At 40.7% G+C, this 24,576-nt stretch overlaps 1 protein-coding gene across 1 annotated transcript in view; it reads left to right on the forward strand.

Moving 5' to 3' along the window:
• The window catches only part of jade2 (jade family PHD finger 2), a 170,742-nt gene that overhangs the window by 104,307 nt on the left and 41,859 nt on the right, over window positions 1-24,576 (forward strand). Inside the window, exons 8-10 of the mRNA XM_051400617.1 lie at window positions 1,344-1,460; window positions 7,080-7,577; window positions 8,735-8,899. Of these exons, the coding sequence (XP_051256577.1) occupies window positions 1,344-1,460; window positions 7,080-7,577; window positions 8,735-8,899 (780 nt within the window). The remainder of the gene's footprint in view (window positions 1-1,343; window positions 1,461-7,079; window positions 7,578-8,734; window positions 8,900-24,576) is intronic.

Genomic DNA, 24,576 nt, shown 5'->3' on the forward strand with positions numbered 1-24,576 from the left:
GTCTGAAGTGCACTTTCTATTGACATCCTCAATGGAGTGAAAATTGACCCCTACTCCGATTGAGTGTGCTGTACAAAAGACATCAATAATAAAAGAAAGAAGCGAGGCTGTGGGCTTGTTCTGTGGATGAGCAGATGAGAGAAGGAAAAGAAAATCGGATAGAAGGACGAATGGATGAAGAGAGGGAGGGGCATGACCTGCAGGAATCAGTCGACAGCTTGTTATTGCAAGCGTGAAGGACAAGGAAGGAGTGCCATGCTGCAAAATATGAGAATAAGTTAATGTGAAAGAGGTGGAATGGTTTTTGGAAAGAAATAAGCAGCGGAGGGAGGAAGGAAGAAATGGCACTTTGGTGATGAGTGCTCTCCACTCTATTCTGCATGGCTGGTTGGCACAGGTCAATGACTTTGGTTGTATTTGGTGGAGCAAGTTTTGGGGCCAAAGCCGTTCTGAATAGACCGCTCAGAGAGAGTGAGTCACACTGAGCTTTACAATAATGTTTTTCCAAGGAGCACAGGTGTCCCTCCTCTGGGTCCAAGGACAGACTTTCTAATTTGAGATCTTGGCTTTGAAAGTGGAAGACACTGAAGAAACTATCATTTAAGCTACAATAAGTTGATTATTATCATTCAGTGGAAGGTTTCGGGGAAATTTTGACCGTTGTGGGAGCCGTTAAGATTTTGTGTTAAATAAAAAATACGGCTGAAGAATGATTTTCAGTACATTACATTGGCTGATGCTTTTATCCAAAGTGTCTTACATTAAGTGCATTCAACCATGTGGGTGCAATCCAAAAACTGCAAGAATCAGACTTCATCAGATATGCTGATTTGCTTCAAGTACGACATTTAAAACAATAAGAGAAGAGAGTAAGGTGTTTTGTTTTTATGCTTTGTTGTTTTGAGCTGGTAATTGTGACATGTCTGTATTAATGACGAAATTGTGCTACAAGGCATCACAGCTACCAGAAAAAAATCAGTTTGCTGTAGAAAAGAGGGACTGGGAGACCCATGTTACTGACTGAACACTCAGTAACGGTGAACGCTGTTGAAATATAGAGCTATTTATATTATGTATTTTGAGAAAAAAATACCACTTAAAAAAATACACTTACTTAAAGTGGCTTAAATGAAGTAATCAACTAATCATTTCAGCTCTAAAGAATATGAAGATGTAACTGCGATTGTAACACGATTCTAATTATGATTATTTATCCCAGGCAACAGAATAAGTTAACTTTATTGTGCAAATAAAGCGAAGTCTCCACACAATGTTAATTGTTTATCACAAATGGTGCTGTGTATCAGATATATGTATATCTGATTTTTCTGTGTTCCCTGTAGGTGAGTATAGGCTGTCCAGAGAAGATGGAGCCCATTACCAAGGTGTCCCACATCCCCGCCAGCCGCTGGGCTCTGTCCTGCAGCCTGTGTCGAGAACACACAGGAACCTGCATACAGGTACATCACAAACACTTTTCTCTGCATCCACAGTGCCTGAAGGTTTTTCATTTTTAATCATGCTCAAAACTTTACCTGAACACCAATAAAACACATTTAGTTGCCTACTTTTAACCACCACTTCACACAATAACCTTAATCTTAATTCATTTGTGATTTATCACTTTACAATAAAATAATTGTCAAAGTTCCGAATCTTGATTTTTCTGTGGAGGAGAAACGTAATAATCACGTTCTGTTCAGATCATTCAGTTAATTTCCTCTTCCTCCTTTTTTATTGTACTGCCTCTTCTTACTATTCCAGTCATCATGCCTTCTGCATTCATCTGGAGGTGGTGTTGGAATGCAAACAAGCTTGAAGAAAACTGGGGAAAGTTTTAATTGTGTGTGAAATGCAGTATTAAGATTTTGTTTTTTGGAGTGGCATCAAAGTCCAAACCCACTCATCCTTACAAACAGATAGATGGGATGTACATTCTGAAATAAATCCTTTAAGGCACACCCACACAAACTTGTATACCTATATACAGACACATAACACAGCAAAGCACTTGCAGAATTGTTTTAAAGCATGAACTCACCACACACACACACACACACACACACACACTGTCACATTAAATGTCTCTCAACAACACACATCATAGTTCTTAGCCTCCCGCTGGGCGCGGGTGGATCTGTTTGAACCTGGTACCTCTTTAACATGCTGCTGAGTACGCAAACAAAACCCCCACTGACACGCTAACACTAACCCACTTTTACAGCTATTAGACTGCGGACCATTCAGCATTAAAAGTGCCCTTGAGGTGAACTGGATTCCTAAAGCCCAATGCTCCACCTGCTTGTGTATATACATGTGTGCATGATGTATGTGAATATGTGTACATACAAGCGTGTCCAGATGCAACTTGTTTGTGCAGCGGTGGGGGTGTTTGCTGTCACAGCATTGATGCTGTAGATTAACAGCGAGTCCTTGAGCTAGAATCGCTCGCAGGGAGTGAGTCTCTCTCTCGTGTTTCCCTTGCTGGAGGCAGGCGGGTGTACAAACACTCTCACTGATCAGTTGCCACCTCACACATAAGGTAGAGATGCAGCGCTACACGGCACCATGAGCAGCATGAGTCCTGTGTAGGCTTTAATGTTGGGAATGTTTGAAATGACAAATCAGTTTTCTGTCTTGAAAAGTTTAGGCACAGGAGCATCTGAGAGAGAATAAAACATAACCTTTTTTTCATAATTAGGTCATGGGCTGTCATTCAGACCTCCAAGAGTTTTTGAGAACACATATAAGGCGCATTATCTTCATCCTTTAACAGACAACTTACAGCATATGGGTTACTGCCAATATAATGTCTGTCTTTGTGTTTTTAATGTACGCCCAGTTAGACAGCTCAGACCAGATCAGACCACTTCTGATTTGCTATGTTGCCCTAAGATCTTCCACTACAAGTCTTTGGTCATTTCATCCTTTGGTAATTTGGCAATAACAAGCTTTCGTTCGTCTAATGATACTTTCCATGTCTCTTTTCATGTGCTGTCAATTCTTCCCATAATGATAGTCGGGCGTCTCAGAATGTTCATACTTAAATATTTGTATTTAAAGACTTTTAATTGGCAAGTTCTTCAGGTGTAATGAGACTCTTTAATTTGCGCTTTATCAAAGGACGGTGCACTGGAAAGGTCAGCCAGTCAAGCCTGTACTGCATTTGTTAAAGCTCATAGAGAGTCAGTCTGTGAGCAACGGTTTTCAGTAATAGGCTGACACACTCAGCTAATTAAGAAAGTACTTTTGCTTCATGGTTAGTTTGTCTTCTTCACAGAATTCAGAGTAACATGGCAGCCCTTTAGATTTAAATACCTGTAGCCGTGCTACCTAATAGCTGCCGGTGGGTCAGTTATTCGGCTACAAAAAGAAAAAGTTTCCAACGATACCGATTAAGTCAGAGAAAAGGCAGAATTTGGGGGGTAGAAATTTGTATGAAATGAAGCACAAGACATCTAGAATATTTCCATTGTTGCAGAACAAACACGAGTTCTTAGGTTTAAATATTTTACAGTGTAAAAAAGATACATCTTCAGTGAAAAGCGGCAACATGACAATACATATGTAATACTCTAATACAGAGTGGAATAAGTTGATGAAGTCCAATCCCTGAGAGTTTTCCTCTGAGGGTTATTGGTTTAGCTTAGCTGATAGTGCTGTTGCCACACTGTTGTTAGTGTAAGTCTACACCATGAAGGATACCACATGAAAGGCTAAAATTCAGCCAAATGTCTGAGGGTAAAAAAAAGTTTTCAAATGAAAATAGAGATAGTTCATGTAAGCCTAGAGTACAACTATGTATGAGGATGCTTCAATGTTTGTAGATTTTGAGCTAAATCAAAGGTTTTGAAAATGAAATATAGCAGCACAAATCATAAATATTCCTCAGGTGTCAGGCTCTTTCTGCATCCAAGGATCAACACATCTTCAGGTAAACTAAGTGATGGATATTGGCACAGATATACTGTAGCTGCGGTGTCAAGGCCATGATTTCATCAGGATTTCAGGTTAGAAATGAAATGTAGGCCTAGATTTTTATGACGGATGTCTTATCCTGAAGCCTGCCAGTTTAAGCTCTTCAATTCTGCCAAACAAGATATTTTGTGTAGTTAAAAATTATTTGAAATTGCTGCTGTATTCATAGGCCTGTGTCCAGTGGCCATCTTTTAATTTCTGAACAGATGCGTGTGGGAAGTAATGGTGTTGTGTTTGTTTTGAGACAAATTAAAACTGTTGCGACTGAAGCGCTTCTACTAGACGTTCAAAGATGATATCATGAAATAATGATGAAAAAATGATTAACAAAATACTGTAGGTTAGCAGTATAGGAGCGCAGGAAAGTAGAAATCAACAATATGAATGTTGAGTCAGGAGAGGTTTTGGAAACGTGCCAGCAAGAATTACACTTACAAATGTTCTGAGCACCAGTCTAAATGTAAAAGAGCTCTTTGCTTAGTGTAAAGAATGAGACGTATCAAATAAAGCCGCTTAACTCCTGCAGCGAAGTGTAGGCGTAGGTTAATTTTATTTGTTTGAAATATTCTTGCAGCAATTACCATGTGAAATTAACAAGTTATTGGGTTTAATATACAAACATATAAATAAGGATGGAACTAAATAAAACGAAAAACAAACTGGAGCAGGGACTGTTGGTAGATGAGGTACATTAGAGGAAATATTTCCAAAATTTCACTTTTTAACAGTTTAATAAACACAGGCCCCAATCTCTCTCATGGGGGGAAAGTAGAATATGATTGAATGATAATGTGACTGGTATCCTTTTTCTCTGGTTACCTCATCACGCAAAGGTTTGAAGATAACTGCTCTGTTAAACAAACATGCTGCACTCGCGTGGGCAGTGATAAAAACATAATTAATGAATCTGCTGCTGAGCAGGTGCCGTCGAAAAGGCCAGATGAGTATTTTTTTTTTTTTTGCGATGACTCGGCTCGTACCAAACAACACATCTAGCCAGCTCCACGCTGTGTTCAACCTTTTGCCTTTTGACACCAAATAAGTGATAGCAGCTGCAGCGGGCTCAGTCTGACATTTAGGGAAGTCTGTAATAAAATGGGTCTACAGTGTAGTCCTTTGACTGTAACAATATGCGGTTGTTCGATCCCACCTTCTGTCCCTACTGTTAAAATGTATTTTAAAGCTCGGTACAGAGTTGACAGCATCTGCCTCACTCGTGTTGGTAGATCAGGATGAGGGCGAAAAGGGTGAAATGACTAAATTAGACCTCGGTCAGATTCTTTGGAAAAGTAAACAGTTTATTTTTCAGCAGAAATCCAAACACACACCTACTACTATGGTATTACTGTGCTAGCTACCCACGAGCTAACGGTCAAGTGCGGTTTTGTATGATGGACGGGGTTAGCTGGCACCACAAACCTCATTCCATTCACTTGCATCATACTGGAGGCAGAAATTTCATATGAAACTAATGCAAGTGAATGGAATTTTGTTTGTAGTGCTCAAAGCTTCGGGAAAATTACATTAAAATGATTCAAAAGCTACATCTCTTTCCACAATTAGGCTGCCATGTTCTCTGAAGGATCTACACTCAGGTTTCCCAACATTTTTTACACTGCAGAATCTTTGCAGTTTGTATTTTCTTTTTTTTTTTTGTTGCAGTTCAGGCCAAGTGTTAGAAGATAAAGTAGACATGAGGTGTCTCATTTGTCTATTTGTGGTTTTACATGGGTTCATATGCAAGTTCAGTTATTTAAGTTGTGGTCAGGTGTGATGTTTATGACACACAAATACACATAATTGTTGGACCTGTCTGCAGCACTCAGGTTGCAGCCTCACATAGATTTCACATACTTCTGACAGGTTGTGATGATGAACTGGTTTACCTTGCATACTGATGACCTACTTTAGTTCAAAATCAGTGTATTGTTCTTGGGGTGTGACAGGGAGTGATGAGGAAAAATGCAGCACAGAGTAGCCTGCTTTTTTTTTTGCCGCATCATATAAACCACATTAGTAAATGTTCCACTGTTCCGTTTTCACACCAAGATAACTTATGAATAAGGATGAGAGCTGGATGGGCTCATCTGCCTCCTTTTATTTTTAGTGTTTAACCAATTAAAAGCTTAACATTTTCAATTGAATTTTTGCCTCTCTTAAGCATTCTTTATAAGAGTACAGCAGTTTGACTGTTAACAAAGAGCTGCTGTGTATTTTAATTTTTAAAATAAAACTTTTGAAGTTGTTGAAAGCCAGGGAAGGGAGAAACAGAGAGTGAGAGAGAAAAGATTGTGAAAATGTTAGACAGAAGTTGATTCCCAGACGGTGGAGTCAGTAGGATCAGTTAGGTTTTTGTCACCACGCTCATAAACAACACAGAGAAGACAGTCACCATCTTTCTGAATGCTGAACTCTCTCTGAAAAGTACCGACCTGCACACACACTTACAAATGTACATGTACACAGTGACAACAGCTCACAGCCACAAGGGCTCACACATACACAATCACACTATGTCTGGAGGGACTCAGCAGGAGGGCGCCTCTTAGAATGACCTGTAATGGATAGCACTGTGAAACACAAACACACACACACACACACACACACACACACACACACACACACACACACACACACACCCCAAGTTACCAAAATGTCAGCAGAAATGGGGGAATCGTGTTTGTGTGACTTGGCTTGTCTTTCTGCTTTGCTGCACTTCTATTGGAACCTTGATAACGCAAGAAATGGACCGAAAATGACACTTTAAAACAAATAGTCATGACAAAGTGCCACACAGGTCTGTGTGTTGTGTTTACATGCATGTGTTTCAAAGACAGAGGTTAAGAGTTAAGTTGCAGGACGATAACAAAAACACATTTTCTACCAATCTTCTTTTTGATGATCCAAGACACAGAATTAACAGTTGGAAGGGATTTTTTCTTCACTGTTTCACCTTCCACTCTTCTTTTTTCCTCCCTACTTCCTTCTCATCATACATCCCTTGTCCATCCATCACCAATATCACTTTCCTTCTTCCTTTTTGTGCTTATTTATTCTGTCACTGCCCTTAACCGTATTACCTTTCTTTCTTCTTCTCCCAGTGCTCCATGCCCTCCTGTATTGTGGCCTTCCATGTGACGTGCGCCTTCGACCACGGCCTGGAGATGAGGACCATCCTGGCAGAGAACGACGAGGTGCGCTTCAAGTCTTTCTGCCTGGAGCACAGCTGCACTGCCAGCAACAGTGGTACAACCATCAACAGCACCTCCAGTTTGGCCATTGTGAACAACAGCAACCACACCACCACCTCCACCACCAACGCAGCACACGGCCCAGCCAGACCTGACTGGGCCACCACCGGCGTCAGCTCTGAGCTCCGGCTCGACCAGCAGCACCAGCCAAACAGCAGCAGTGAACCGGAGCAGAGGTCTGTATTGTACCCGGTTTCGGTGTCGGCATCAGAGCGAGCTGAGCGGGACCAGCTGGAGAGAGAAAAGGTGAGCCAGAGGAAACAGAAGCTACAGGAGCTCGAGGACGAGTTTTACCTACTGGTGGATCCCAGGGAAGTGGCCGAAAACCTGGCGCTGCCTGTCTCCCAGGTACGTTAAGGCATTTGTCATACGAAATAATAAGAAACTATACCATACACTTGTCTTTCGCTCTAATAGCTACACTTCAATCTGTAACTAAAAATAACTTACTCCTCCAGACAGTGAGTCAGGCATAAATAAAGTATGAAACCTGCAGACAGGGCGGACACACTGAAAACAGCTTGCTGATGAGACAGGTCAGAATAGCAACACTTGCTAACAGGCAAGAAGTATGCAAATACTGTGACAGCGACATACAGCAGGGTATCTCAGAACACATTGTTCTATGTTCTTCAACGAACTGTGAATTAAATGGAAAGTTCTATTTCGGTCCACCAAGAACTTTTTTGTCCATTTTAAATATGTTAAATTTAGTCTCTGTTTTGCCTGCACACACACACATTATTCTGATCTTTACCTAGTATTTTGCATACATAGTTAATCATATATTAGTCAAGATGAAGAGTTTGGCTTCCACAATTAATTAAATGTAATCAGATGTGGTATTGATGAGTTGCATTTAGAGTGCCGGCTCCAGTGCGTCAAGTAAAGTGCTCCCTATTCACAGGTAAACTGTCTGATAAATCACAGGCATTTGTTTTGAATGCGCCGTGATTAACTGGTCTCTGCTTTCCAAAGAGGGTTGTGGCTGCAGGCAAGAGCTTTTTTTCACTATAAAGAAAGGCTACAACTGTAAGCAAACAGCTTTTTATGCATAGTGATAAAAACTTAGTAGCATGCTTTAATGGAATAATTACTATTAGTAATTACATTCAGAGCAGTTTAAAATACTAATAAGTGTAACAGAACTATGTTCTTCCCAAAGATGGATGAGTTATTGATGTAAATTAAAGTGATTTCAATCTTTTGGATTATGATTCTAGCCATATTCATATGGCATAAATTCCTTCCTCGAAAAGCAACTTTGAAATGAGACAAAACAAGCCAGATGTAGATGTAGATGTACCATATAAATTTGCCATGGATGCTACCGGTCAACAATTAAGAGAATAAAAAATCTAAATGATGAATATGTAACAGATCCTCAGTGGAATAATGTTGTGTAGTTAAGTTTCTTTTTCTTCATTTGAGGCCATTGATGTCTCACTCCACTCGAGAGAACATAATAATTTTAAAATATGGGAATATTTTGTCTCCTCTTCAAGGTGGACTTCTTGTATCAGTTCTGGAAGTTGAAGAGGAAGGCCAACTTTAATCGACCTCTGGTGACATTAAAGAGGGACGAGGTGGACAACCTGGCCCAGCAGGAGCAGGATGTCCTTTACAGACGCCTCAAACTCTTCACACACCTCCGACAAGACCTAGAGAGGGTGAGTAGCAGATGTGTGTGTGTGTGTGTGTGTGTGTGTGTGTGTGTGTGTGTGTGTGTGTGTGTGTGTGTGTGTGTGTGTGTGGATTTGGTTTTAAGTTGCTGCTTTGTTCAGTTCATTTTTCAGACTGGAGGTATTTTTCATATTGTGTGTATATCAGTGTGTATTTCTGCACGTCTGTCTGTTTGCACATGCAATTATATGTATACTCAGTGCTTGATCCAGCCAGTGTTGCTAATGTTTATGAGGTAATTTTCAGAATGTTAATTAAAAAGATGCTTGACAGAATCATATAAAGTTGATTTTGGTTTTCATGAATATTAATGTTAAATAAATGAATAGCCTGAAGGAAGAAGGCATAATGAAATGGCTGAATGATATAATGAGTGATTGAATGATAGCCCAGTATATACAATTTTAGTGAAAATCCACCCACCACCCAGAATTCATTTGGTTTTTCCTGTGATCTGTGTTCACTGTGAAAGTTTATTCACTATATGTAAGAGCACTCGGCAGACCTGGAGGAGTTTTCTCAGACCTCAAGTTTCCTTGATGATATCATCAGGAGTGTTTTGGTTCTTGTGCTTCTGGTACAGACTTCAAATTCAATCTCAGGTGACCCTGAGCACAGACATAGAATATGTATGTCTCTCGGGATGTGGAAAGTTACCTCTCTAGTAGAGTCGTGTGGGAGGTGGAGTGGTACCAGCTAGATATAGTTGGGAATTAATTTTCTCTTTTTTCTGACTCGGTGTACATTTGGACATACTCATGAGCCCCTTGTGAGCACCATTGTGTTGGAGTTCCCCAGAGAAAAAATATGGTAATGTTTGTGCAACTGCATGTAATGGAAAGGAAGGCTTTGATTTGGAGTCTGTTGGACAGTCCTAGAGAGGGTGCTGCCAAGGGACTCTATAGTTCTGTTGAGGGACATCGACAGTGAGGTCCTTGGGAGGAACAGCCCTGCCTGATCTAAACCCCAGTGGTGCTTTACTAATGAGCCTCTGTTCTAGTCCTGGACTGGCCATCATGGCAATCATGTGGTGTATTTCTCAGGGGTATCTATTACAGGTCACTGAGTCCCTGCAAGTATGGTGTGATTTTGTGTATGGGCAAGGTACCAGAACACCTTGAGCCAAAGAGCAATGGTTGATTGTGTAGTTGTTCCAGATACAGATCCTTGGATGTATATCTCAGAGACTTAGATGAAAAGAGCAGCAGACCTCTTCACTGGTCACCAACAGGTGGATCAGGTTGCTGCCAGAAAGACCTGTTAAAACCAAATCAAATCAGAGTGTGCAAGGTCTCCAACTCTCACCTCCAAAAAATTTTCTTCCAAGTCCAAGTTCATTATATTTAAAACTTTATCCCCTGCTCTGACTTGTGGCCAGAGTTGTGGTTGCCTGTGTTTGTTGTGGTGGCCACCCAAGATCCAGCTGATGGACAACAGAGGTGAGGGAAGTTGTCAAGCTGAAGGAGAAGGCCTTTCAGGCTTGGTTAATCCCGAAAACTATGGAAATAGTAGACAGGAATTGGCAGGCTAGAAGGACAGCAGCTTGTATGATTTTGGAAACAAAAGTTCAGGGAGGGCATGGAGAGTCGCTCCAAGATGTTCTGGATATTGCTGGGCTGATACGATTGTTCAATACTGCTTGTTGTTTTTCAGTCTTTCTACTAGCTATTGTAATTTGGACTGATTACATTCTGTTAGACTTTTCGGTTCAACAGTTTATTACTGGAGGGTTACCTACCTTACCTATTCACAGGGGAAACTCTAGTCACTGAAATTGATTTTCACTGATGAACAATTAAATAAAAAAGGAAAAGCTTTCATGCTGCTTGCAGTCTGTTGTATGGAGATGTGATTTGCAGCATTATTATTGTAATCACCTATATCAGGTATTTAATAAATGCTTATTGCCCACCCAGTGCCTCAGTCTAAACCTGAGCTGTAGTAGCACAATTTTGAGGTCAGTCAGAATGGTGAAGTATTTCCCCACTGCCTTCAGTATCATCGCTCACACTTGGCAGCTGAATGCTAACCACTATGTAAATTTCCTTGCTCGGTTTCTGGGATTGGTTGCATGCGTGCCTACAACCTCACTCCAGGCTCATGTTTGCAGTGCTCTGATAGTTGATTGGCATTCACTACAGCGGTGCTCTCAAAACCTCTTTTTGACCCTGCAATCTACCCTACAGAATCTGAATGACAGCGGGCAGCCCACAGCCAAACATCTACTGCAACCTGAGTTTAGGGGGATACAGTTAACTCTGGTTTGCCAAGGTTGGGCAGCTAGACTGCTATGTTGCTTCTTATGTTTGGACAAATGTTTTATATCATTACCACAATCTAAAAAACATCATATGGTATTTGACTACTTTCTGATACTAAATCTACCAAAAAGAATCTCCATGCTAAAAAAGTTTCCCCCACAAACCCTTTTAACAAGTTTAAATGTATTTTCTTTCAGCAGACTGTAAGATAAACCAAATAATCTGGTGTCCTAAATACTTTTTTCCTTCATTTCTTTGGCATGTGATTTGATACTGTGCAGTTGGTTTGCTTTGGTTTGGTTCAGCTTGGTGGATTTAATTTGACTCACAGTAGGAAAACCTTTTGGTAATTAGGTGGCTGCATATCAACCAAATGACCCACTATTCTGTAAGAAACTAAAAGAATAATATACAAACACAGGAAATAATTGGATGACATATTTTAATTGCTCATTGGTTTTCCCATTTAGCCTCAGCTGGTAATACCAGTTGAGTGGACTTAAGGAGTTCTGATTAGACCAACGGATCAGCGGGCTTCGCCCAGCATCCCACAGGGTTAATTTGGCTTTAAGATAACAATTTCTCACCTCTTAACTTTAAAATGGAGTGAAAAATAATTTACCACAAAGCAGATAGTCACCCCTTAACAAGTGTGTTTTAACAGTTCACAAATGGTTCACAAGCTATGTGCTTCTTTCTTATTGAGCACGCCACTTTGTCTGGGGGTGGACAAAATAATGGCGCACATTAGGTTGTGAGTCTGTAGCTAAGCAGATTACTTTCGATATATTTTATTTCCTGTGATTGAAATACTACTTTACCGAGGTGTTTGTTTCCTATATAGACTTGTGTAACTGTAGACATACCACAGTGGTCTCCAGTGGTCAGGGTTTATTGATTGTTGCAGGCCTTGCTAACCTCCTGAACACTCACCATTATTGATGTGTGTGTTGTAGAAGTGGACCATGCCACTTCCAGTCTCGAAGGTTAACTCTGTTCATCCCTTCAATAAAAGGAAAAACTATTGAAGACAGTCAGTAGAAACAGGTTCAACAACCATTCACTCTTGATATAACGAAATGTAAAGCACCACAAAACAGCTGTCTTTGCATCTGATTGCTCATTTGCATGTTCGTCCAGCTGTCAGTCATTTCATGTTTAGACAAAATCTGTAGGAATACAAGTAGTTAGTCATATGTATACACAATACACAGGAGTTACAACAAGCACTGATAAACATGCTTGTAATTAGTAAAAGGCTAAAGTGGCTACCTGTTCCAATACCGGCAATTAGTGTCTTAAGCATTTAAGTCCACGTTCATGTGCCTCCAGGTAGTAAGCAAGTGGGTTCCACAATTCATCTACTGCGCCACAGCTGCCAGTTGTTGGCAGTATGCAGCTATAAGCTTGTTTTAGGGATGACAATAACAAAGAAGTGTTGGATTCAGTTCGAACATTATTTGCTTCAAAACTAGGGAATTATGGTTAAACCGCCACAGATGCTTATCGAAAATATTTCCTTTTTGATGAGACTGATAATAAAAGCATTTAATATCTTACAATGTCAGCATAAACATTTACTATTACCAATCCAATTCAATGTGATATTATATCACGTCGAGAACTAACTTTTGTTGTTTTATCCATTGTATTATATCTCCCAGACCCCAAATGTGTGTTTTCACTGCAATCTGATTATAACTGTAATACTGTATGGTTGATCCTACTTATTTGTTCATTATGTAAAAATTAAGTAAAGACAACAAAGCATCTGAGCTTGAGCATGAATAATAATATAATCTCATTAATCAAGTTTATCCCTGTGAGCCTTGATAAACTTGCGGTTTTAACAGGGTTGGCAGTTACCAGAAATGCTTCACACAAGACGGCACTTGACTACTGGCAAATACTGTGTGTTTATTGGAACAGACTATATGGGTATAGCTAGTATCTCCAATAATAATGCATCCTCTGGAAACATCTGTCGTGTTTAAATGCAGCGTTTCTTTATTTGTGTGTTTGTATGACACGAATGCTGGTGGTGAAGGTATTTCTAAACCTGAACGTATGTAAGATGTGTTGTCAAAGTGGGTGAGGTTGTTTGTCCATTTACATCTGTTTTCTGAAGCTGCGGTGCGTTAACTTCTCTCTGCCATTATAAACATGGTATCGTTAGTAGTAGCGCTTATTAGCTTGTAAGTGATGCTACAATTGCAAATCAAAACAGGGTGACATTCGTTACTGATGGTTCCACAGGGGACTGCGTCATCAATGGGTGAAGACATTTTTACTATGCTTAGAGGCAGTTTGAACAGGGGAAACGAAAACAAGTTGTTGCTGTTGGTTTGAATCGAGCAGCGCCCCCCCCTTTAACATCGCTCGAAGGTCTGACAAGGAAAGGAGGATTGATTGTGTTTGCTGCTGGCAGGTCTCCCATGAGGAGGATTGATCATCAATTGGTCAGTATTGGCCGAGCAAGTGTTGACAGCTTACCGCTACTGATGCTAGTGGCTGTCGATATACAAGCTCCCTTTCTCTTCTTCCGTCTCCGTCACTTTCCTTCCCCCTGCACTCCCCCTCTTTCATCTTCTAGTTTTTTTCTCCTAATAGCTGCTTCTGTTTCTCACACACACATAACAGATTTACCACCTGTAAGTAACAGAGGGCCTTATCGTATATTGCTGACCCATATTTTTAACCCATATTACTATATTTTGGCTCTATTCAGCATTGTGAGCAAGTGTTCTGCTTGTTTCTTGTTTTGTTTTTTCTCTGAGTTCAAGCATTAGGTATTTTCCGTGGAGACAGATGCGTATTGTGTGTATGGCATTGTGTTTGTGTGTGCGTGTGTGTGTGTCAAGGCGAGTGTGTATATCTGTGTGAGAGAGAGTATTCCAATCATCTCTGATTTGCTGGCAAATTGAAAAATCCCCTCCATCCTTCCATCCCGTCATCCCTAGACCCCAACCCAATCAGACCCCACGACCAAACCCTCCAGCCTGCTGCTTTTGTGAATAAATGTGTGTATGTGTGTGTGCATGTTGGTGGTGGAAGAATCCAGGGCCTAATGTTGGGGTGGATTATCCCCCTCCTCTTCCTCTTTGAAGTGCTGCCAATGGAACGAATTGCACCGTGCTGTCCCTAATGCACTGGTGAGCTTTCTCCATTTCTGTACTCCTCTCCTGAGTGCCGCCCCGACTCCCCCACCCCCTCCTCCCCTTTCACCCACATCACTCATCCAATCAGCATGCAACATGTCGAAGCAATGTGTGGCACACTGATTGGGTAGTGTAAGTTGGCTGTTAAATGTTGCTTCTTTTCTTTTTGGCTTGTGTGGCGTTTTTGAATCAGTCTAAAGATAGTGGCTAAGTGGTGGTGGTGGTAGTGTGTGTGTGTGTGTGTGTGTGTGTGAGTGTGAGTGTGAGATACCAGTGATGGTGCTTGAACTGAGTCAGAGGCTGCTTGTGTTGAGAAGGTTATCAGTGCAAATCCGTACGCCAGCTGGTAGGGTCTACCGCAGGAATGCCCTTTACTACTACAAACCACAACAACCACACGTGATGATGTTAGTTCACAACTTACCTATTACTGGTAAAATAATATTAATCAGCCTTTTAAATAAGTAATGTATGAACCTCAATCTCTAAGACAGAACCAGAAAATAAATTGTAAGAATTGAAAACAGGCATGTTAGTATTAAAAGACCAGTGTGTAGGATTTGAGAAACATTGTCGTTCAACATGACTGGTGTCATGGTGCCTGCGTCTACACTAATGAAAACATCCCTACGAATATTATATTCCATTTCTGCCAATAGAGCCTCCTGAATGTTACACACCATACACATTTTTATATTCCTCATTGTAAGGTATTAGCACTGCTATTGAAAATGTCTGAGTGGTTAACTAACTAACTATTAGTTATCTATAAATATATTTTTGTAATCACATTTGAAATGTGGTTGTCAAATGAACCAAACCTTACTGGATCCTCAACAGAGGACTAAAACTGCTGTGTTTACAGTCACTAGCTGGGTTTTGGAAAGTGGTTGACATGAGGTTAAGAAGTCTGCTGAAGTTCAGGCGAGCAGGGAGAGAGCTGGACCTGGGTGAAAATAGGTTACTGCCAGAGAGGGGGAGTGCAGGGTGGAGGCTCAAGGCTCTAGAAGCATAGAGGGAAAAGAAGCAGGACTGAACTTTACAGTTTAAGAGGGGGGCTAAAGACTGTAGGAGAAGTGCTAAAGCCCAGGGAGGAGAAGTGGATGAATTGTGGGGGAAATGCCAGAGCTCGGCTTGGGAGAAGAGACAGGGGAGAGTTGGGGCTGACGGAGGGAAAGCAGGTGTGAAAGAATCCCTTTTCCTTACTCATTTCCTCTTGTATGTTTTCACATCTATAACTACTTGAGTCGAACAATTGCAGTTAGTCTTTTCCCTCCCGTCAGTACATCGGTACTCAGGCCAAGGCTGGCAAAGTGTCCGGTGGCACAGTGCCATTCTGTGCCCTGCCCTCTGCTCTTTTTCACTCTCTCACGGTAAAGACTTGGCAGCACACTCAGCCCAGCAGGTCAGCAGTCCCACACCCACGAGGCCCTCAGAGCAGAATAGAACAGTACACTTATGAAACAGTCCACTTAAGAAGAGGGAGAGCAAGGGAAAGTTTTGATTATGAGTACCTAACATATGTTTTATACATCTTCTTTCACTACTGAGCACTCACAAGTAGAGAGTGGAGAAATGGTATGTGATGAGAAGGAGGGGTATTTGTGGGAAAAAGAGTTAAAGAAAGGAAAAGACCTCAGAGTGAGAAAGTAGGGATTTGGAGGGGGGGCAGTCATGCTGTAGAGAGCCAGCACAGACAGAGGGTAGCAGTGGTAGCACCTCAAGCCTTAAGCTGCAGGTTTGGAAGCAGGGTGGTTGAGGGACTGATATCTGTCAGGTAAACTCTGTTGGTACACTCTGTGCTGAGGCGAGAGAAAAGCCCATCAGCTAGTTTTCCTTGGCTACAGGTAACAGTTTCACAGTTTGTTTTCTTTCCACAAACCCCCCTCGGTGCTTCATTCTGTTTTAAAAGAGCGGAGAGGAAGTTTTGAGGCAAAGTAAAGAATGAGGGGAAAATATATGTATACACAAGCTTGTGACCAGAAGTTGCATTCACAGTACAGTGAAAATCTAGGCAGGGAAAGGTTAAGGGAAGAATTTTCCACATCTGAAGGAGCTAAAGACAAAAAAGTTATTTGGCAGACGAGGCTCGCTTGTGTCTTTATTATCCAAGTCTGCCAGCATCCATGATGGTCCTACAATTTTTGCGGCCTGTGTTGACTCACATCCACAACTCATAAACGCCAAGATCCACATAACCCAGCAAAGAAATCTTCCAACGTCTCCAATTTCTTATTTTTTATCATTATTTTCTAACAAGAAGAACCACAAAAAACCCTTGGACTGTTCTCCTGATTTCATGTCTTTTCTGTCTTTGACTAGTAACTTGTGATTTTCATTAATGCTCTGCAATGCATCCCTTGTAGATGTAGAAATCAGTCTTTCTCTGTACAACTACTAAAAACAGAGTTACCTTGTTTCTGAATAAAATCTTGTCATAGAATATACTTAGATCATTTTGATGTATACAGTTTTTTGTATGCAACGTTTAGTACGTTCATTAGGCTATAGACATTTTACCAAAATTCTAAAGCAAAGTCTGAGTTTGTGCTGGTATAGTGATGACATGCATCAGTAATAAAAAGAAAAAGCCAATCACTTATAGACATTTCATAAAAGCTCAACAATAAATTCTTGATGTCATAATCTGTACACAAATACCTTAACATTTTGAGGATGTCTTCAGTCTCTGGATTAAATACCTCACACAGATTCTCCTCAATTTACGAGCATCACATTTTTTTACCTCTTATAGTTCCATGTATTCCACCTTAATCTTAACAGGTTCTTAACCAGCGCTTTCGTATTAGACTGTCATAAAGCTGTGGGATTCACAAGATAAATATTAAAACAAACGGAAAAACTGAGGCAGTAGAGGTGGAGATGTCCTGATTTGATTCTGGATCCTACGCTTCCCATAATGCAACCCGATAGCATCTTTTCCCTGCCTGGTAAATGTCAGAGCCCTTCAAACTCTGCACCCCCACTTTCTTACACAGGTTTCCTATTATAAATTTGTAATGTTGAACATATTTTGTCTGAGTTGACAAAATCCTCCCAAAAGACCACAGAAGACATTATACAACTATTTCACTGGCTGAGTCGCACTCCTTGTGGCTTGTAAACTGAATTTGATTTGTGAAATTGGTGGAAGGTCTTAAATGTGAAGCAGAAATGACCTCAAACATTACAGTGTTAAATGCAGCTGTGTGTGTCAGATGGGTCTGTTTGCATGTTTGTATGTACTGTACTACTTTTCCTTCCACCTGCTTCTCCCCAAAGTCATTTCTCTTTTCATAGCCTGCACATGCAGTTTAGTTTAAGAAAAGAGAACATACAACAAAGAGAGAGACAGAGGACGGAGAGAGTTGCAGGTGGTGAGAGATATGCCATTTGACTTTCCCTTTTCAGTTTCTTTCTTGTTAGTACATACATCTGATTATTTTAGACATAATGTCCCATCCCAACACTCTTAGAGCACCCTCCCCTCACCCCTGTACATTGTACACCCACCCAGCCACTCATCTGGCATGGAACTGTCTCTAGTGTTATGCAATATTAGGTAGGGTCAGGGAGAGGACAGAGACACGGAAAAAGCGACCCACTGACTCTGGTGTTGTGCCTGCTTGGTTATAAGATCCCTTCTCTCTCTCTTTCTCTCTCTCTCTCTCTCTCTCTCTCTCTCTCTCTCTCTCTCTCTCTCTCTCACACGCACGCACACACACAAAGATACATATACACACAGTAATGTTGATTTACATACTTCACTACCACTTACATGCACACACATCCAAAATAATTCATCACCCACATGCATACTGACAGAGGCATGCATGGCTTGCATACACAGATACTTACACCTACACACTTACACACATATAACTGGTGGGGGGGGGGGGGTAGCTGCGGCCCAGACGGGCCGAGTCATGCAGCAGACAGACCCACCCTGTTGGATCAACGTCAACCTGGCTCTGCGCACACAACTCTGCTCCAAACCTAATACTGGCTCACTACACACAATCCCTTCTTCTTCTTAGGCTGCTGTCTGTTTCCAAGATGCTTGAAGGTACTAAGAGAGATTCAAGACAAGGGCCTTTTTCTGTCACCTGCAACAATTACTGTTACATCTCAGCATTCAACAGTTAAGTGTTTTACCAGCCAACCAGGTCTCATTTGTAGATTTAGGAAGGACCTGGAAATCATGGTTGGCTTGCTCCCAAAGTGACCGGTAGAGTAACGTAGACTCCTGAGGGAAGCAGTCTGGTTCTGCCTGTAGTTTACGAGCTCTCTGCTGCAGGATTTTTTGGCCCATGTTCGTGCTTGCTGATGGATTCTCCAGAGAGACTTCCCAGACATCAAAAAACTTTTGATTGATGGGATTTGGATGTATAGTTTTGGAGAAATGATCAAACAAAACACGTCACTTGCTGTGTCTGAGCTCATTCAGACGAGAGCAGCGAACTGTACTAATCCATGGGGATTTATCAGCATAGTTGATATTGTGAGGTTTATTTCCCCTCTTAAATCAACTATATTAAAAAAATTAAACAAAATATTACGACTTCTTTGTGTTTTTAAAAGATAGCACAACAGTAGCTTTGCTTACTTACTAACTCATCGGGTGAAAGCTTACCCTGCAACCAAGCCATACTGTTGAGACCTGTTACTGTGTTTATCTTTTAATATGTAGATCACATCATAGCATAGGGCAATTTAAACGTAGAATGTAGTTGTCGGTATCGATGTTGAAATATTGCTATATAACTGCTACAAAAAGTCTTACTGTAAAAAAAAAAACACTGGCAAAACCATATTTGTGTTTTAAACAAGACCTGTTTGCTTACTATATAAAGCCAGATATTGCAGCTGCCAATTTAAAATACAGTAAACTTTAAAAAAAATAATGTTCTGACACAGCTACTTTTAATAATTGCAATGTTAAATTGTTACAAAGCAGTTTGTAGGAGTAAAAGAAAGAACATAAAACAAAAAAAGCAGCAAACTATGGGGTTTCCGAAGGTTAAAAATTAGTAAAATCTTTGAAAATCCACTATAAATGCTCCTTTCTTTACTCTGCTCAGAAATCTGTCTGCATCATTTTGTATGAGCTGAAGGCAAGAACAGGCTTTACACCTTCAGGTAGCCTGAAGCTTCATTCACTCTACTAGAAAACCGCCTGTTGAGATCCATTGCTGTTTAAAATGCTGCATGCTAAGCCTGACTGTGTAACACAGCCTTAAGGCTTCAAAGCTTCCAGAGAGTTGCTCCTTTGGCCCTAGCCTTTGATAATGCTTTGCCACAAGGTCACTGAACCGCCTTCCAGGGCATGGGAGATCAGAAACACTTAATTATGCCAACTTCAATGAAAGCACATGTATTTTGGTAGATAGACCAGATACACAGCTGAGAGATTTGCATGACGTACTGACTTGCAAGACTGCAAGACGTAATAAATCATGAAGGAAAGATTAACTAAAACAAAATGTGAGATTCAACCAGGTTGTTCCTGCTTAAATCTGCAATCTGCAAGGAAAACTTGTTATAAATATACAAGGAACAACATGTCACACTGTGTATGTCTGCCCTGCAAGATTCCTCCAGAAGCTACAAATCTTAATTTCTTTCTAACTTTTGTTCTAATTACGGTTCTAATACACAATATTCAAAAATTAACCAATTAACTGTTTATTGCACGTAGGCACAGCTACAACTCCAACAGTTTAAGCTCAGCTGTCCACATCTTGCTATCTTAAACAGCAAATGTGGCTCCAGAAGGAGCTGCAAGAAAATCTGATAAATTACCTCAAGTGATGTCACTTGAGTCAGCGCCAAGTGTTAGAAAAAGGGAGGTTACCAGACCTCTATAGCCCACTCCTCATCTGTGCTTGATGCTAGCGGCTCAAGGCTAGCCGCTACTAACATAACATACCTAAATCTCTGACCTGTCAGCAGTATAGTTGCATTGTGGGTAAATACACATGTTTAAATAGATTTTTGTTTGTGTAAAAAACAGCATAAAACAGGAGTTTCTTCTGCTTTGAGCAGCCACATAGTTCAACTGTTTGACTTCATGAGTGAGTCTAAGAATCCTAAGAAATGTACTGTTTCTGATACCCTCCCCTTCTGCTCGGAGACATTTACGTATTGCTGGAATATGCATTATGTAACAGTACACGACTCTTAAAGTGCAACATGAAACTTTTTCTTCAACTCTTGAGGAAGCAGCCTCTGCTGTCTGACTCAGACTCCTTTTTTACTTTTATTTTTAGAGTCAAAGTTATTTTTCCGTGACATTTCCCCGCCTGGCTGCCGCAACCCAGTGGCCGGTCTTTTCCAGTCAGAGCGACAGGCCAGTCCACGCAGCCTTTCATCCCCGCTAAGTAGCCTGATAGGCCAGCTTCAGTTGTGTACCTTAATGGCCGTTGTTTAGACTGCTCGATAGTAGCAAGTGACTTCAACTCTCTACTCACCCCCTATCGCTCTCCCTCTAACCTATTTTTATGTTCTCTTAACTTGTTTTTTTTTTGTTTGCATATTTGTCCTTTGTCTTACCTCCTTCACCTTCTTCATACATCAACCCACACAGAAATATTAGTTGATACTTTCTTCCTTTTATTCTGTCCCTCGCAAACTTTTCCTTTTTATCTTGTTCATTGTCACATTTTCTTTTTCACAATTTCATCACCCTCTCTCTTTTCACCTGCATCTTTATTTTCATTTGTGGAATAATTTGAAATTTCTCCTCCTCCTCTTCCTCTCCTTTTCTTTTTCCTTCACCTCTATCTGTCCGTTTCTCTCTCTATCACCTTCTGCTTTCTCCCTCTTTTTCTCTCTGGATTTCCTCACCACCCCACTGCCCCCCTGATATGAGCTCTGTTGGATGAAATAAATATGAGGAGTAAGAGGGATAAATATTTATAGCTGCTTCGGCTGTATAATTCTGCACGTCAGTGTGTTGTTGCAAGTGTGTGTGTGTGTGTGTGTGTGTGTGTGTGTGTGTGTGTGTGTGTGTGTGTGTGTGTGTGTGTGTGTGTGTGTATACATACATGTCAGGTGTGTGTGTGTGTGGTATATGTTTTCAGGCCCTTGGCCAGTGCAGGTGCCGGGGCTGTTGCTCGTATAAATAATTCACTGGACATTAAATCTTAAATTCACATCAGTTTGATAAGACAATAGGAGCAGCATGGCAGCACACACAAACACACACACCACCTTGCACTGAGCATATGTGCCCTCAGACATGTAGTGATAAATGCATGAGATGTGTGTATACACTTTTGACACACATATCATGTTATACAGTAATCATGCATGAAAATGCACTTGTGCAGACATGCATATGCATGAAATTGAATGCTCACATTGGCAAACACTGATAAGCTACCTTGCTTATAACATGCAACCTTAACACACATGCACACAGGCCTAGTAATACATCCATACACTGTACACAGGACACTGATACACACACTTAACTATTGTATGTGACTGTGGCACCGTGTCAATACTTGTGTGCATTTAAGGCTACCATTCAAGTCTATTTCTGGCTGTGTGAATGCATCAGTGTGTGTGTGTGTGTGTGTGTGTGTGTGTGTGTGTGTGTGTGGCGAGTCAAGCATCTCCGCTCTGCCCCACACAACACACTCACACACTTCTACAGGCTCACTAGCTGAACTACACACAGATAGGGGTGCGTCAATAAGTAATGAGAGCGATATGAGGGCCCCCCAGTTCACCCGGGCCTTTAATATTTTACAATAGGGTCTCTCAGACGGTACCAGCCGACACACTGCCACAACTCAACCGTAAAATCTCACTTCGCAAGTCTCGATGGTAAGCGCTGCCCTCTAAGGTCCAATTTAATAACGTCCTCTGAGAGCCTGTCAATGCATTCATCTCAGATAGCGCCATGTAGAAAGTTTTTTTAAATCCTATATACTGTATGTAAGATTAATAGCTACTGCACACGGTTCATGTGAAAGTTTAAGCGTGAAGCCTTTGAGGAAATCACTTTGGAGCTTTAGGTTCTAATCTGACTTGAGCATCAAATTGAAAGCTTGTGAACGGTGCTCCTGCTTTTTGTGTCGTATAAGCATTTTGCTGTATGCACATTGGCCTCTTGTAAGGTTGGCAGTCAATAACTTGGATATCTATCTGCTAGTAGTGAAACATGCAAAAAAATCATTATAATTAACAGTCAGAACGGATCTTACTGTACTGCTTCTCAGTCCTTTGTGACTCATTCAACAAGACGTGTAATGGCTCAAGTACAACTTTCAAACAAAAGTCGCAAGGACAGAAGACAAACAGACTCTGTAAATGTTCTGAGAAAACAAGAACAGTTGCTTGTCTGATGCTAACATAAGAAGCCATCAGGTTCCTCACCGCAACAAAACACATCTTGTCCTGTTTCTTGGGTCTTTTGGATATTTAGCTTTTAACAGCTGGGAGGATGAATATTTATTAATTGACCATACACAGTCAAAGTACAACTGCATTCATACATACAAGAGATTGTTTTGAAGCGCATAACCCTTTGTCTTCAAATCCAAATGTGTTGTTAACCACACAGACAGCAGAGAAACCAAAAGAAAATTTTGCAGAAGTTTCGGTGCTCCATTTAGTATAGATTAACTCAGCAGGCAGCCAATCAGGTTTGGTTTCGATTATATGGGCTTAAAGTCAGAGAAAACAAGAGTTCCACTGGAGCAGAGGAATCCAAAAGCTTTTGTCTAAAAATGTACCTGCCAGACATATTGATTTATTTAGGCTTTACTGCTATTTTACACTTGGTGTGTGTGTGTGTGTGTGTGTGTGTGTGTGTGTGTGTGTGTGTGTGTGTGTGTGTGTGTGTGTGTGTGTGTGTGTGTGTAATATTATTTTGAATCATTTTGTTTTGATTTTTTTGTATTATTTTTCTACATGCTACACAAAAAAAACACTTCCCGCTGCACATCAAAACCAAGATGCTATAAACAAAGTTCTCTCAATAACAGGCACAAATGTATTGTTTACGATTATAGTTAACTGTGTCCAGTTTAAATATGAAAGACCTAAATTACATTGGCGACATACTTCACTGACGCTATCGTGGCTGCTTCAGGCACATTTTAGTGGTTTTGTGGGCAGTTTTATGACCTGCAATGTAAACAGTCTCTTGACCAGGCATTTATTAGAGACGGGTGTTTATTTGCAGTTCTTTAATGCTGCAAAAACAAGTTTTTATGTGACGGTTTATGGTATTTATATTAAGAGCATTTTTTCTCAGGGTGCCATTGCAGTTAGATGAAGGTGACAGATTACAATGACACTGTGTGCAACAGACCAGATTTACTTTTTTAGTCAGTATAAAAGCATAAAGTAAGACATGTGGTGGTTTCCATTGGCCTAGTTTACCATGTTTTGCTTTTATTTTTGTATGTGAGTGAGCTCTTACCACTCTTGCTGCAGACTAACAGCCTTCTTTGACATTTGGTTTGATTCAGTCCTTGCTTCATGTCACAGACTAATAAAACCCAGAGTTAATGTCAGTTTTGATCTCTGATTGGCAATTTCGGTCTCTTTTTGTTTGCTCACCCTATCAGGGAAGGGTTCAATATTACCAATCATAGCATAACAGGGACCTAAAACAGGTTTAATTTAGCTTGAATAAATTAAATAACTCAACAACCCCTTGATAATTCATTGACAATGTCACTTCATATGAATAAAAAAGATCGTTCTTGTAGTTTGAACATGCTCAAATTGAAAGAAAGCTACTTTAGGTTTATTAATGATGTAAGGAGGATTCTAATCTGGTTTTAGGAGGGCAGAGATGGTCTGATGCTGAAAAAAGCAAACATCAATACTGATGTGAACAGATTGGTTTTATTATCATCACCTGCTTAACTTGCTTTTATGGTCAGATTAGACCAAACTAGCTGCCAGCATACAGTATCCACCCTGCTCTGTTTCAGCAGGGAAGCTTCTCCTCAGTCTGTAAATCCAGAGTACAATAAATTGAAACTAATTGGGAGGTTTCAAAGATTACCGTCAGCTGGGCCCACCCTGTTAACGCAAAAAAAATCCATCGCTTCCCTAACTGAGCTTCACTGTAAAGCTCTGAACGCAATTTTGTTGACGTCCCCACATGCTATAATTTTGTCCCAGCCAGCCTCTCAAACCATTATGGAATAAGGCTTCCCTGCTGAGCACCCTGTAGCATCTGCAAACACATTCCTCAGACCTCCACTTACCCCTGGCTAG

Source organism: Dicentrarchus labrax, unplaced genomic scaffold, assembly GCF_905237075.1.
Source record: "Dicentrarchus labrax unplaced genomic scaffold, dlabrax2021, whole genome shotgun sequence".
In the NCBI taxonomy this organism is placed as follows: Eukaryota; Metazoa; Chordata; class Actinopteri; family Moronidae; genus Dicentrarchus; species Dicentrarchus labrax.